Source organism: Populus euphratica, unplaced genomic scaffold, assembly GCF_000495115.2.
Source record: "Populus euphratica unplaced genomic scaffold, PopEup_1.0 scaffold84.1, whole genome shotgun sequence".
NCBI classification, from domain to species: Eukaryota; Viridiplantae; Streptophyta; class Magnoliopsida; order Malpighiales; family Salicaceae; genus Populus; species Populus euphratica.
The window spans coordinates 1-15,885 of NW_011499964.1; the positions used below are offsets into that span (position 1 = coordinate 1).

Sequence of the window (15,885 nt, forward strand, 5' to 3'; positions counted from 1 at the left end):
TGTTTCTCAATATTTCTCTTTCTCACAACTCTCTCTCTCTTTCTCTCTCTGTTAAATTCTTTTTGTGCATGGCAGTCAGTATCTTATCTAATGAGGTATCTGACCTGTGTCTTGGAAAACCTGCGTTGAGCTCTCTGTCAGCTTCTGCAACCGTCGGTGACGCGTTGTCTGCTCTCAAAAGATCTGGTGATTTTTTTTTAAGCGTTTGGAGCTGTGATCACCTTCAACATTGCAACTCTCCAATATCGATCCAGGTTGACCTTGAAGAATGTAAATGCGTTGGCAAGGTTTGCTTGGTGGATGTGATTTGCTTCTTGTCTGTAGAAGAGAATTTGAAGAATCCCGGAAAAGCCCTTCAAGAACCGGTCTCTGTGCTTTTAAATTCTAAGGTTCCTGGACTTGTTAGGCACCTGGAACCGCATGCCAGGCATGTTCTTTCATTTCTTGAATTTTTCTTCTTTCTGAGATTTGGATTTTCAATTGCTGATTTTTTAGGGAATTTGGAGGTTTTTTTAATGTGGTCGTCACGGAATTGAATATTGTTAATGTTTTTTTTTTCCTTGTATATTTTTAATTGTTATCATCACACCAATTATATTGTTTACTTGTTCATTGTTAGGTTACGTATTGGTTGATTTTTTTTTCTTAAAAAAAATCTCGAGCTGACTTGAAATGTCCCCCCCTAAATTGTCCGTGTCAAGAATTTGTCGCTATTAATTTTTTATTTATTTGAAACTTCAATGTTTATAGATTTTTCATGTCATGCATTAATACTTGAAATCTGGATGAATTTTATATGCGACAACTGAGTACAGGAATTTAATTAATCACACGGAAAAATTACATAAAAGGAACAAAATTTGGAGTGTTTGATGTGTGGCTGCCGGAGAGCGTTGTGGCTCAACATCTCTTTCAGTAGAGTGAATTCTACACAAGAAAGACGCGTAGCCATAAAGAATGTAATTATTTAATGGATTTGAAAGTGAATTTACCACCCTCTCATTACTATGACATTTTCCGATCTGTTTAATCTGTCTCTGTCTTAATCGTGTCTTTTTGCGCGTCTAATGATTTTCTCTTGCTCTTTCTCAGCCTGTTGGAGGCCGTAGATGTCATCCTTGGAGGGGCACTGAACCTTGTGATACCTCTTCGCAACCCATTCACAAGAAAGAAGCTGGTATACAAATCCGCAGCCAACTCCACCCTCCACAACAACCGTGAGTACTGCTGGCTGGCTCAGGAAGACATAATCCGTTACCTCCTCAACTCCATTGGCCTCTTCTCTCCAACTCCAAACCACACCGTCGAGTCCCTCGGCCTCATTGACTCTGAATCCTTCTTTACTGTCCATTATGATGACCCTGCCTCCTCTGCATTGCCCTTGATCTCTCAGTCCCTCATTAAACAAACATCTGTAGCCATTCTCGATACAGATGGTAAGTTGATTGGCGAAATCTCACCATTCACATTGAACTTTTGTGACGAGACAGTGGCAGCTGCAATCGCAACACTCTCTGCTGGGGAGTTGATGGCTTACATAGACTGCCGTGACCCACCGGAGGACCTGTTAAGGTTGGTGAAGGAAAGACTGGAAGAGAGGAATCTAGGACCTGCTTTGGACTTGATAGAAGAGGAATCAGGAATTTCATCATTGTCATCGTATTCATCCTCATCAGATGAAGAGTTTGGAATGGAAAGGAGTGGGGGGGTATCTGGGAATTCAGCAGGAGTGAGGGGTACCGCCCAGACAGTCGTGTGTTATCCATGGAGCTCGTTGGTGGCAGTGATGATTCAGGCTCTTTCACATCGTGTAAGCTGCACATGGGTTATTGAAGAGGATGGCACTCTGCTTGGTGTTGTCACCTTCACAGGAATGATTAAAGTGTTGCGGGAACGTTTGAAGTCAATGGCGTGAGCATTCAGAATCAGGCACGTAAAAATAGAAGAGCCAAAACTTTGATTTTATGCCAGCATTCTGCTCAATGGTTTCTTTTCTTTCAATTTAATATTTGTAATTTTGAAAACGTTACATTTTAAGCTACTATGAAAATGGACATCACAGAACTGGGATTGGTATGACAATGAGACCTTCTTATGATGGACTGAATAAATTCAACGCTTTACAATCTAACAATTGTAATTTGAAGAAGAAGAAGAAAACATATAATGGCTGTGAATTAAATTACTTTTTAGGGGTGTGATAGAGATTATATTTTAAAGTTATTTTAGTTTAGAAATATATTAAAATAATGTTTTTAAATTTTATTTTTTATTTTAACATATAAACAACTAAAAAATATTAATTTTAAATAAATTGTTTTAAAAATAAATATATTAAAATAATTTTTTTAAATTTCATTTTTGATTTTAACATATAAAACGACTAAAAAATATTAATTTTAAATAAATTGCTTTAAAATTTTTAGGTAAATAATGTTTTAGTTGCGATATTAAATATGCTATAGAAGTTTAAATCAGTATTAGGACTGTTCTAGAAATTCAAATTATAACTTTTATTTTTTTTTTAAGAAATTCAAATTATAACTTTTATTTTTTAAAAAAATTCCATATTAAAATTATCTAATTATATAAAAAAATTAATTAATTTCAAGTAAAAAACAACTTTAAAAAAATCACTCACAAAACATGATTTTAATGCAAAAATAAACAGCCTCTAAGCGGTATCCTATCCAGCGGAGCGGGACAACATGCGTGAAGGGAAATTTGTCTTGAACTGGAAAACGATGTTCAAGATGGCTAACAGGGTTTGGTGCATATCAATCTGTTCCTCTCATTGGCAAATCCACTCTCAAGCATGAAAGGCAGAGTTAAAGAAAAGAAAAACTACATCAGATGTTTCTTAAATTCGTTCCTCTCATTTGCCTCTGGTCTCTTTTAGACAGTAATAATTCATAGTACATATCCAGTCCAGCATGATAAAGCCCCTGTGCTTTCGAGGCCAAGATTGCTAGCGTTATATCAAAGCAACGGTCATCAAGTTTGATCAAAAGGGGAGTTTTTCTAAATTTAAAATTCAATTTCATTAACAAACAATCATCTCCCAAGGTTGACTAGTGGAATTCAAATAAAGAAAAGGTCACCTAAATGAACACGAACGATAATTTTCATTAACAAGGTCATTATTCGGTGTCCCAGTTGATAGATGAGGAGGAGGAGACAGCGTCAGTTACTTGAGCGTGATGAAGAATGACTCAGAAAAAATAAAAATTGCAAGACCTTTTCCCCATTTTATTTTCTTATCTGGGTATTGTTTTCTATACATGGAATACAACCTAGCTGGTGAATTGAAACTGGAAAGAATGAGGATGGGATACAAATGGAAAGCATTGAAACAATCAACTACTTCAAAGTGATTACAATAGCCTATGATTGAGCTCAGACGTACATGATAATAGGGCTTCTCTAACTTGAAGATTGCTAGAGTCCATATGAAGAGCATCTTCATAGAGCCTCCTTGCTTGCTGCAGCAACTTCACTTTCTCTCTACTGTTAGTTGGCCGTAAACGGGATCTCTGCTGCAATACCACACCCCATCTATACAAGGCTGCAATCCACCAATGTTGAAGTTCAGTATAATTTTATACTTACGACACACCACTTTTTTTCTTTTTGTTGCTTCTGAACGAATTCAATTTATTGTTGCACAAATCAAAGCACTTTATGCTGGCAATTGAACATGTGTTTGAATGACGATAATCTTATCTTTGCTACTCCTGATGCTCCTTAGAACTCCAGGTAAGACATGATTCTCCCTTTGCGATTGTCTTAAATGGATATCATCCTTTGTCAAACAGATCCTTCCAGTATAAGTTTATAACTTGATTGACTTTTAGTGAAGAAAAAAAGTTACTCACCATCTGGTGCGTGGACATTGCCTTTGGACATCATGGCATCAAATTTGTCAATTGCAGCCAAGAACACTTTTTCAGCATCATAAGCAGCTTCCTGAAATCCAAAAAAAGATTGAAGATTCAGCACTGGATGTTAAATTGTTAAAAGTAAGCTACAACCTGAAAGGTTATTCCTGTAGTCCAAATCCTAACTGAGCTAATTACATACAGAATCAACAATAAAATTATAACAACGTCAAGATGCCAGTGAACACTTACTGGTCCAATATCTGCGATCAACTGCGCACGAAAGGAGAGGGCAAGGCCCCAATTATACAAGGCTCTCACATCATTCCCATCAATCGATAGCGCCAGCCTATATTTTCTGCCAGCTTCAACTAGGAGTTCTTCACACTCTTCACACACATTTATAAGTACAGATGCGATTTTATCTTTCTTTATTACCTGATCATCTAGACCTTTGAGTATTCCGCTGTGATCATTTGCATAAAACGGATCCCTTCTTGAGAGGAGAGTTCGCAGCTCACGACTAATCTTTAATTTTAGTTCTCCATGAAGAAGATATGTATTGCCCAATTGGCCGACAGCCAACAGACTCATCGGCTTCATGGCTATGGCTTTGGAAAGTAACTTCGCAGACTTGTGCAAAATAATTTCTACATGCTCTTCATCACTCCTTCCCCTTAGAAACTCCTTGGCTTGTTTCAGAAGGTTGTTAGCTTCTGTAAGGTGCCTATCAAACACCACGTCATCTGAAACCACTGAAGAAGAAGAAGAAGAAGATGAAACAACTTCACTCTCAGGTACTGACTGGTGATCACCTAAATGCAAATCATCATCCACCCACCCTTCTTTGAGTTGAGACCTGTAACTCTCATCTTCACTCATCTTCCAGGTGTGTGAGGATCTGTAAGCTCTGGAGGATTTCCTGTACATCTGCTTTTGTACGAAGTTAGTTTCTGTTTCCATTTGTTCTAAACTGACACCAAAATCCACAGAATCAAATAGATTATCCTGGGATTTCCATGTTTCAGTTTCATTATTTTGATCCATCTTCCAATAAACACCATGATTATCCATGAACTGCAACCTGTTATTTTGGTAACGATAGTCTTCATTATTAACAAGTCTTTTTCTATCCCCACCTACATCCCCCAAATTCATCTTTCCATTTTCTGAAACAATTCTAGTCCTTCGACTATCCAAATTCAAAGCAGACTTATTCATTGAACCTTGAGAAAACAGGAAATCCCTATTCGTTTTCTCATTATCAACAGCATTAAGAACCTCTTCTTCAACAACTGGCGTCGAGTTATTTCCTTGAGCTCGATCATTTTCCACACACTTTGCAGTCCCCTGCTTAGCAATCTCTTTCTCTTTCTCCTTCACTTTGTTACTCTTTGAACTAACCGCTTTCTCTCCAAACAAACCCCCCACAAATTGTAAAAACTCAAACCCAACTTCACCAATCTCCTTACCTTTCATACTTGAAGATGATCTCTGATTCTCAACTAACACACCATTAACATTTCCTGAATTAACGATATTTGCCTGGACAACATTTCTCGCATTCAAAGCCGAAGCCTTTATCGATTGAATCACATTAACATAATTCTCCAAATCAACCAATTTAATTTCTTTAGAATCAATAGCTCTCTGTATATCATTCTTCAAGTCACCAGCTTTAACATCAAAACCATCAAAAAAACCCACTAAACTCCTTAACCTCTCAGTATAAACCCTAAAAAACTCCTCTCTAGCTTTTCTCTTAATTGCATTCACATTAAACTCATTAAAACTCCCCCCACGTACAAACCCAACGGAAAACCCAACAGCAAAAACCAAAACAGAAGCTGGAAACACTATAATTGAAGAAACCCTGACCCTAGAAATTGCAAGGGCACAAAAAATACCCAATATAAACATAAAGACATGTTTTTTATCATCGATTCCTATAGAAACTAGAAAGTTCCTCAACTGGGTTGACTCACCCGAGTTGACTGAGTCGCCACCAATGAGTCCCAAGTCGTGCCAGCCATTATAAGTGTCTGAAGCAGATGCTTTGATTGGAGAGAAGTATCGGGGTTTGTGAGTAAAGACAGGGTTTTTGGTATGGGAAATGCGAAGGAGGGATTTTTTATTTTCTCGAGAAAGTGATTGAAAATGAAAGAGGAAAATTGAAGGAGGGGATTGTAGAGCTGCGCAATTAATTGGGCTTATAAAAATTACGGTTTTCATTTGGGAATTTTTTTGATTGAAGATTGAAGTGTTTGAAGTGGAAATTTTCTGTTTGCTGTTACACTTGCAAACCCAGGAGGAATTTTCAGGTGGTTAGTTTGTTAGGCGCATTTAAAGGGAAAAGGAGTGGAGGAAGGGACCTCAAAAGGGAACGAAGAAGACGACACGTCGTTGAACATCTACTTCTACCCTCGTAATTTACTCATTACAATCCAACTATTCTTTAAAAAAAAAATTAAAATAAAATATTTTAAAATAAAAAAAATTATATGTTTTTATATTATTTTGACATAAAAATTTTTAAAAATAAAAAAATATTTTAATATATTTTTCAATAAAAAATATTTTAAAAAATAACATCAATTATATTTTTCAAACAATCAATTGATATTTCTTGATGTTATCTTTATATTTATTTTCTTGCAAATAAAAACAATATTTTTTTGTCATATTTTTCTTATTTTTCCTTGCAAATCTTCATAAGTGTTGTCGTCTCCCGTAAAAACAATATGTGGTTGTTTAGAATAATATTTTAAAATGTTAGGGTAAGAAAAGGAAAGGATTGGATTTTATATTCAAATGTAATATTTTATAATTTGTAGAACTAGAAGACTACCAAGTTTGAAAAATATATTTCTGATGTTTTCACGTATTCTTTTACAATTTTTTATTATTTTCTAATTATAAAACACTAAAAAAATCATTTGACACCTGATGCGCTATAGCATTTCTTTCTTATTTGTTTATTTAAATAATGTTCAGAATACGGTTGAAATTAAATTATGTTTTCTAAAAAATTAAATTTTTAGGTATACGCTCACGAAGGGCCCGGTGTTTTGAGACCCTTGCATGATCTGGCCTTCAAGCATGGGCCTATGCCACAGGGGCCGCAAGAGAATGGAAGCTTACATCCCTGTTAGGCCCAGCTCTTGACTGGCTAAACCCTATGCATCGCCAGGGTTCATTCTGGACTTCTCCTACCAACCACTTCACATGCCTATAGATAATTATTTTTTATTTGATTTAATTTTTATTTAAAAAATTAAATCATTTAGTTTTTATTAAAAAAATGATTAAATTAGTTTTTTTAAAACAAATTAAACTAAATCAAAACTGGTTTAAATTGATAGGTTTCAATTTGATTTGGTTATTTTAAAATAAAAACTATTTTTTTTTGTTTGGCTCTTGTTTTTTTATTTGGCTTGATTTGAATTTTTTTTTAATTTCAGGTTTATAAAATTAAAATCGAACCAAATCGGTCGGTTTTTTAAAATTCTAATCGATTTAATCGGTTTTTTTATAGTTTGGTTTTTTCAGTTATTTTTTTATTTTCTTAATTTAATCAATTTTTTATTTTTTTCACCTTTAGATCACACATTTTTTTAAAAAGAATTGATAATCTATGTTAATTTGGATTAATAGGGTAATTTTTTTAGTTTTATTTTTTAATATTTAATTGGTTGAAAATTACATTTTATTATTTATTTTTAAATTATATTATTATTATCTAATTAAAATAAAAGTAGTTTATTTTATTAGTTGGAATCACAACCTGTGGTCGTATATTTTCTTTTATAAAAAATATATTTGTAACATTTAAACATTATTTTCTATATTGAAATAATAATAAAGCAACATGGCATGGCGCAGGCCCTCGTCTGCTATAAAGCTATAATCTTACACGCCATATCCCATGGAAAACAACGATGTTGAGAAGAGTGATGCTGTTTATCTAAAAGAAAGCTTGAAGGGAAAACAGCGAAAGGGACAATGCATTGACATGCTTATCTATCCGACAATGATATATATATTCCTGCCTTCTCCTTAAATAATTTTAAATTTTAGAGATAAAACTATGTAAATTTTAAGTTTTTTTAGATTAATATAAATATTTGAATCAGGTTGTGTGTATTTTTATTTATTTTATGAATTTTAAAATTAACAATTATATAAATTTTCAATAATATTGAAATTTATAAAATTTTAATTAATAATATCTAAAAAATAAACTTAAAATATAATCAAGCTATATTTTTTAATCTTGTAAATTTTAAGTTTTGATCCTTCTAGAAGACAATTTCTAATCTGTCCCTCTAAGAAGATTCCATAGCTTGCCCGATATGCATCCTATAAGAGGATGCAAAGCCAAATCTTGCCACTTCGATGAATAAATGTATAGAAGGAATGCCTGCAGAAGATTTCCTGGCGATCTGTTCTAGTTTGTATGTTTTTATCAGGGCTCGTGAGAATCTTAGGGGCAGGTGAGCTGCATGCTGGCTATTGAGGAGGGACGGAATCAGGGGCTGGCCCTGCAAAATATTTTAATGTTTTTATTATTTAGCATTTAAATATGTAATATATAACATTTTTTATTTTAAATAAATAAATTATTTAATAATATAACTTATTATATTAATTTTGATCTCCCGCTGTAAGCTACTGCCATCTCCGCCCCTGGTTGAGGTATCAATACTTGTATATTAACTGATATTGGTCAAGTGTTAAGGATTTGGACTAAGAAGTTTGTTCACTCTGTTGTCTCAGGTTTGAGTTTTTAGTTGCTAATATGATGATCACTAGATGTTTATATGGTCGTTAACTTCAGGGCCCATGAAATTAGTCATGATACACGCAAGCTGGCCCGAACACCCCCGTTAATAATAAAAAAAATAATGCTTGTATATTTGACTTGATGGGGGGTTGATTTAGTGGTTGAATCAGTCGAGTAAAGAGCAAAAAAAATTTAAATCTAGTTAATCTGTGATTTGAGTGACCTAGGAAAATTTGGTAGTGATTTTTTTTAATGTATTTTTTCTTCTAATCAAAAATTTCTTTTTGCTTATATGTTTTAGTTAATTATGAACCCTTCTCGAGATTTGTTATATAAGTATTAAAAAATATTTTATTTTTTAATGAAGGATTTGAAGTTACATCTTTTCAATGTAAAATAAAAAAATTTTAATTTAAATATTTTAATTTAAAAAATAATATAATATTTTTTTAATGTGTGATAAAAAAATTTAAAATAATTTTATAAATTTTATTATTTACAACATATATATAATCTATATTCATATATGTTATTTTTTAATTTTTTATATAAAATATTAAAATTTTAAATATTATTTTTAATTTTTTTAGATTGATTTCAGTCGATCCATATAACCTGGATTCTAACCCCTTGGCCCTAACCAATTGGCCGGACCAAAGTTTGGATAACTATGGATAAAAGATGAGTTGTCTCCCAACTCAGTTATTCCAATGAACTCACTCAAAGGTTAATGATCCATGAGTTTGATGATGAACTACCAAGACTCAATTATCAGTTGAGAATGATGCCTCTACATCTAGTAACTTGATGAAAGAGATTGGGATCCGAAAAGGAAAAGGAGTGCGATTATCCTTTCATCACAAATATGTTGGCGCGCCATCTCTCAACTTGAAGCATGCACTTCGTGTAAGAAAAGCATGGTTATTGCTAGTCGTGTACTCATGCTCTGCTGCGAACATGTTTTTTTTTTTAAATATATATATCATACTGAGTTTAATATAAGTTAATTTTATTTTAATTAAAAAATATATAAAAAAAATTAAAATAATAATAATAATAATATGAGAAAAAATATTTTTGTAAATAAGGACAGACAATGTATTGTAATGATAAAATTAAATATAAAATAAAATAAATTAATTTAAATTAATGTAATAAATTTATAATTTAAAAAATAAAATACATTTAACCTAGATTAACCAGTTAAAAAAACAACCCCGGATTTTATATTCTTTAGTTGTAGATGTTATATAGAAAATAAATATATTTACTTATAATAATAAATGTATTGAAATCGGTTTATCCGACAATGGCAATAAAGGGAAATCAGGGAAAGGGACGATGCATTTTCATGCTTATCTATCCGACAATGATATTTTATTCATAAAATGATACACGCACATGGAAACAGGGCGAGGTTAGCCCCTGTAAATAAATAAAAAACCTTGCCTTAAATAATTTTATATTTCAGAGATAAAACTATGTAAAATTTAAGTTTTGACCCTTCTAGAATACAATTTCTAATCTGCCCCCTCTAACAAGATTTCATTTAAAAGTCTGGCTACATTATTTTAATTTTTAATTTTTTTAATTTCTTTATATTTTTATATCATTTTGATACAGTAATATCAAAAATATTTTTTAAAAATAAAAAATATTATTTTAATATATTTCTAAATAAAAAATATTTTGAACTGTAATCGCTACCACAATTCTAAACACACCATAAAACTGTAAATCCAAATTAAAAACAAAATATTCTTTCAAGTTTGATCTTTTTTTAGTAATATTAAGGGAAAAACATCTCAATGAAATTCTCTTATCACATATTAACACTAAAATTAATTTTTTAAAATGTTTGAAATTGTTGTTAACCAAGATTTTTTTTTTATTAATTGAAATTTAATAAATTTCTCTTTCTTTTTTCAAAACAAAAAAATAAATTATATCAAAATTAAACTTTAGAAAACTTAAAGGATTGAAAATGTATGAAAACTAAAAAAATCAAAGTGAATTTTTCATGCTAAATTAAAAAATACCATCTATCTTTTTAACTCTAGTCTTTTATCTTTAAATTTTATTATTTTTTAACAAATTTACTTAAATCCACCAACAATTTAGTAAATATAAAAAAAATAAAAACAAAAACAAAAAATAAAATAAAAGAAGTATTATCTCAATTCAGTGCATTTAGAGCCACATGGGGCTCCAGTAAAAACCCCGTGCGATTTACTTTTTTCTGCAATAATGAAAGGTAAATTATGGACAGTAATTAAACACTCGATTGTTAAAGAATGGTAATTTTTCATTTTTCATTGCTTGTTTTTTTCGAGACAAAAGTCACAAAACAAATTATAGGGGTGAAGGGTATGTTAGCAAATAAACTAAAAATGCAGGGCAATAATCAACTATGAGAAAATAAATAACGATCAGGAGCGCGCGGAGGCAATCGAAAACAAGGGTAAAAATGCAGATGCATATGCTTGTATGAGTATTTTTAAAAATATTTTTTATATTTAAATATATTAAAAAAATATTTTTTAAATAGAATACTAAAACGATCCAACACATGTTAAAAAATTAAATTTTAATAAAAAATTTAATTTTTTAGAGAGTATGTTTATACTGCATTGTAACATCTATTTTCTTTAACTGTGTTTATTTGCTGGAAAAATAAATTTTAAAAATATAAAAATATTTGGTGTAACTTGGAGTTAAGGTAAGTTGCTAACCATATTTCCATTTGGGAGTTTACCTGGGTATATTTATTTTTCATAATAAATTTAAGCATTGAAAAATACTTATCTTCAAGGAAAAAGCTTTTGATGAGATATATTTTGCAAAATCACTTCGATTTTTTCTAACAAACATATAAAAAATTATCCAAATGTATCAAAATAAACTTTCCAAAAAACAAGTTTGAAATTAGAAAATCTAAGAAACCAGTAAAAAATAAACATACACCGTGAATATATCGTTGATAAAAAATTTCCTTTGTATAGAAATTAAGACAGCTTTATAAAAAATAATAAATCATCCAATAAAAAAGAAAAAAAATAAAATATATCTCTTTTTAGTCTTGCGCTAAATGAATGTTAGCAAACCCCATTCCTGATAATTTTTTTCTACTTAAAATAAATTTTTTTTATGCTTTCAAATTGTTATAATAAACTGATATAAAAAATATTTTTTTATTTTAATATATTTATAAATAAAAAGTACTTTCAACCACTATACATGCATTAATTTATTGTTTACATAACACTAAATGCTATCTTTTACACACAGAAGAGTTTTGTCAAGATGCAAGAATTGTTAAGATGTTTTCTAGGAGCAAATAAATTTAATTGTAATTATTTTTTATTTTTTAAATATTAAAATAATATTATATTAGTTGATTCAGGACGATTTGGTTTACCTATTAAATATGTAACTGGTATCATAAATTTTATTGAGTTCTTAACAATTCTAAATTATATTTTATTTAAACATACGATAACAAAAATATATACTTATAAAATCAAATATCGACTTAATAATATATGTTTGAGATTGCGATAATCTATAAAAAAACAAGTCAAAATAATACATGAAATCTAATTCTCAATCAACTAGATATTAAAGAATGAAATCGAATTTTTTTAAAATAAAAATATCAACAAAAATCTAATTTTGAAGGATGAGATTAAAAAAAATAAATAAAAAATCTTTTTAAAATATTTTGAGAAATCTTTATGAAGTTAGTCGAGACTAACATCAATTCTAATATTAAATTAATTAAATATTAAATGATTAAATTAAAAAAATAATTAAATAACTAGAAAAAAAAGTAAAATAACATAAAAAAATCATATCAGGCACATGGGCCTACATATTTGTGCATGTAAGCTTCTTCTTTTTTTTTCCCTTATTTAAGGGGTGAATGACTTGTTTTTCACTTTTTTTTTGAAAGAAAAAAAAAAACAGACAACAAGCCGTCTATAATAACAAATGACTTATTGTTTGTTTATCTAGGATCCGACCACTACAAAGTTCACTAGAAAATCAAAGAGTGTTTTTAGCTTGAATTTTCATTTAAAATTGCTCACATAAAAAAAAAACTAATAAATACTTGTATAACTTAAAAAATTGATTTATCAGCCAAAAACCCTTAAAAAACCCTGCAAACACAAAATCAAACCAACGAGAAACTGATCTACTTTTTAAACAATAAAAATTTAAAAACACCTTAATAACACTTACATCATCAATAAAAAATACTGACACAAAGTTTATTTTTTTAAAAAAATTCAAATATAGCTAACTAGCTTTTTTTTTTTCCCTTTGTTTTTCAACAACTTTCTCTTTTATCTCAAGCTGAGGAACCGAAATATGAACAAAATGAAATCTAGGATCAAAATATAAAATCCTCATTAAACAAGGTTTAAATTTGTAAACAAATGAAAAAAAAAATTTGGGACTAAAAATGCCGAAAACACTCTAACAACAGTAAACCAAAAAAAAGTATAGGAATTTGATCCATTAATTTTGGTTCTCATAATTTAAATTATATTTAATAAATTAAATTGAATTTGGTTTTGCCTAATCAATCCTGGAATTGTTTTTTTACATTGCAAGAAACTCTCGAGAAGCTAACCAAGTTAAATCATTGACTCTTATTTTAAACTAACTAAATCATAAATAATCAAATTAAAAAAAAATTAAGCAACTAAAAAAAAAGACCAAAACAAAAAAATTATAGTGGTTCGTGATATTTTAAGATACAATCCACAATAAAAATGACATGTGCATTCATTTTAGTTTTTTATTAAATAATTTTTAAGTGAGTCAGGTATTGAAAATATAATTGTAATTATTTTATAAAATGTTTTTTTTATATTAAAATAATAAATTTTTTATTTTTTAAAAATTATTTTTAAGATTAGTATAATAAAACAATTCAAGACATATAAAAAAAATTATTTTTAATAAAAATTTTAAAAGCACGGTTTTTAAACAACTTCACAAGAAGAATTGTAAGGTTTTGGGATTATTTTTGAAAAGCTATATAACAAAAATATCAACGTCCATGGAATCAAGAATTTTCGACTCCCAAACTCAGATCTACATGAATATCAATCTAAAAATCGCCCAATAAAATACTAATCTTAAATGGTAAGAGCAACTGCTAGGAGCCAGGGCAGTAAATTACCCCTGTGCTTTTAGACATTAAAAAAAAGAGAGAGTATATTTATGTTGTCCTTAGGAGGGTAAATCATTGTTTTTCTCCTCTTAAAAATGGTTTATTAGAACAATATATTTTTTTATTTTAATTTTTTAATATTTAATTTTTTTAAAATTAAATTTTATAATTTATTTCAATTTATTTTTTATAAAATTACTCTATCCTTGTAAGCCAGGCAAGTAAAATACACCAATGATTGTAAAAAAAAGTAATTTATCTTGCCACATATTGTCTATATAAAAAATAACTAATGAAAACTTTGAGTTATTGTTGTTGTTGTTGTTGTTATTAATAATTTTTTGATAAAAATACATTAATTCCTACGTATCTAAAATAATATTATAAGCTGATCTTGTATTTACAACTCAATATTGAGTTGCAAATTCATCTAATTAAATATGCAAGTTAAAAAAATAAACTTTGTAAACAGGGTGGTTAGAGATTTTTTAATAAAATTGTCAATTTTGTTTTCATTTTATTATCGCAAATAGGTGTTCTCTTATACATAAGAATTTCTCTTTTCACTTTGTAGATTTTTTCCACTCCATCTCATTGAATTGACACATAATACTAGCTTGGAGAAACTCATGCATACAAATCAAATTTTATATAATAAATATTTTTTTCTACAATTCCAGGGTGCAGCCCGTATAAAAAAATCATACAAATGAAGCTATAAACTTACTTACTCTTAAAAAAATTTAAATAAAGATAATTATTAAAAAGAATTATATAAATAATATCTTAAAATTTTATTTAATAATTAAAATTATTAAATTGAATTAGTTATTTAATATGATATCAAAATTATATTAACCAAATGATAACAAATTTAAAATTTACCATCTATATTTTTAAGATATTAAATTAAAATAATTCTTTAATAATAATTACAAGAGATTTTTGGTTTAAATTATGATTTACTGCTATTATTTAAAAAATTATAATTTACATGTTATATTAATAAAAGCTTTTAAATCTAACAAGTTGATTAGAATACCTTTGTAAATATGGTATGAAAATATTTAAAATAAAATTTTAATAACCACAATCTTATCATCAAATTAACAAAAAATGAGTTTGGAAACTCATTCAAGGAACAAGGACCAAGAAAAGAAATAAAAAAAAAATCAAATTAAGAGCTTTAGGGATTGAAACGAGAGAAGCAATCCTAGATGACATTTATACACATCGATATTAAATTTATATTGGTTTATCAAGTTAATTTAAAATCTAGTAGTTGTATTAATTTGAATTTATTAAAAGACTAGTTAATATAACAATCTAGTAAAACCTAGTTAATCCATAAGTTGGGTGAACCCAAATAAGATCTGATATTTTTTGTTAAATGTAGTTTTTTATATTTTTTTAGTTGGTTATTGATGCTTTTTAAAGTTCGTTACATAAAAATTAGAAAAATATTTTATTTTTTTAATATAGAATTTGAAAGACTTTAGTATATATACTTTATTTTTCTAAAATAAAGTTATTTTTTCAAAGTGAAATTTGAAACTCTTTCGTATATTTATTTTATGCTCACAAAAATAAGTTATATTTTTTCAATATGAAATTTTAAACCCTTTAGTACATACTCTATATTCTTGAGGAAAAAATTTATTTCTTCAATATGAAATTTAAAGTCATTTTATATATACACTCCATGATAATAAGAAAAAAGTTATTTTTTAATGTGTAATAAAAATTTTTTTAGTTTAAATACTTCAACTTAAAAGAATAACATAATATCTTTTTAATATGAAATTTAAAATAATTTAATATATATATTTTATATTAACAAGAAAAAATTATGCTTTTTTAATATGGGATAAAAAACTTTTTTAGTTTAGATACTTCAACTTAAGAGGATAATATAATATTTTTTCAATGTAAAATAAAAAAAATTAAAATATTTTTTAAAATTTCATTATTTATAATATATATACCTTATATTCACATATATATTTTTTTATATAAAATATTAAAATTTTAAATATTTTTTT

At 28.5% G+C, this 15,885-nt stretch overlaps 2 protein-coding genes across 2 annotated transcripts; one reads left to right on the top strand and one right to left on the bottom strand.

Annotated features, from left to right (window-relative positions):
- The first annotated feature begins 6 nt into the window (after positions 1-6).
- Positions 7-2,102, top strand: LOC105138845 (CBS domain-containing protein CBSX5-like). Its single transcript, XM_011045053.1, has 2 exons — positions 7-427; positions 1,093-2,102. Exons 1-2 carry the CDS (start codon positions 69-71, stop codon positions 1,913-1,915), a joined length of 1,182 nt encoding a protein of 393 aa, XP_011043355.1. The 5' UTR covers positions 7-68; the 3' UTR covers positions 1,916-2,102.
- Positions 2,103-3,222: 1,120 nt separating this feature from the next.
- LOC105138846 (uncharacterized) lies at positions 3,223-6,230 on the bottom strand. The gene is made up of 3 exons (XM_011045054.1): positions 4,131-6,230; positions 3,876-3,966; positions 3,223-3,565 (listed from the first exon to the last, which is right to left on the bottom strand). The coding sequence occupies exons 1-3, from the start codon at positions 6,108-6,110 to the stop codon at positions 3,375-3,377; spliced, it is 2,262 nt and encodes a 753-aa protein (XP_011043356.1). The 5' UTR covers positions 6,111-6,230; the 3' UTR covers positions 3,223-3,374.
- Positions 6,231-15,885: the final 9,655 nt, after the last annotated feature.

Excerpts from the sequence above, each read along its gene's own strand:
- LOC105138845 (XM_011045053.1), top strand. The coding sequence starts at position 69 with ATGGCAGTCAGTATCTTATCTAATGAGGTATCTGACCTGTGTCTTGGA. Across the intron at positions 428-1,092 it reads CACCTGGAACCGCATGCCAG|CCTGTTGGAGGCCGTAGATG; the intron begins GCATGTTCTTTC and ends GCTCTTTCTCAG.
- LOC105138846 (XM_011045054.1), bottom strand. The coding sequence starts at position 6,110 with ATGAAAACCGTAATTTTTATAAGCCCAATTAATTGCGCAGCTCTACAA. Across the intron at positions 3,967-4,130 it reads TGATCGCAGATATTGGACCA|GAAGCTGCTTATGATGCTGA; the intron begins GTAAGTGTTCAC and ends TTTGGATTTCAG. Across the intron at positions 3,566-3,875 it reads CAATGTCCACGCACCAGATG|CCTTGTATAGATGGGGTGTG; the intron begins GTGAGTAACTTT and ends GGTGGATTGCAG.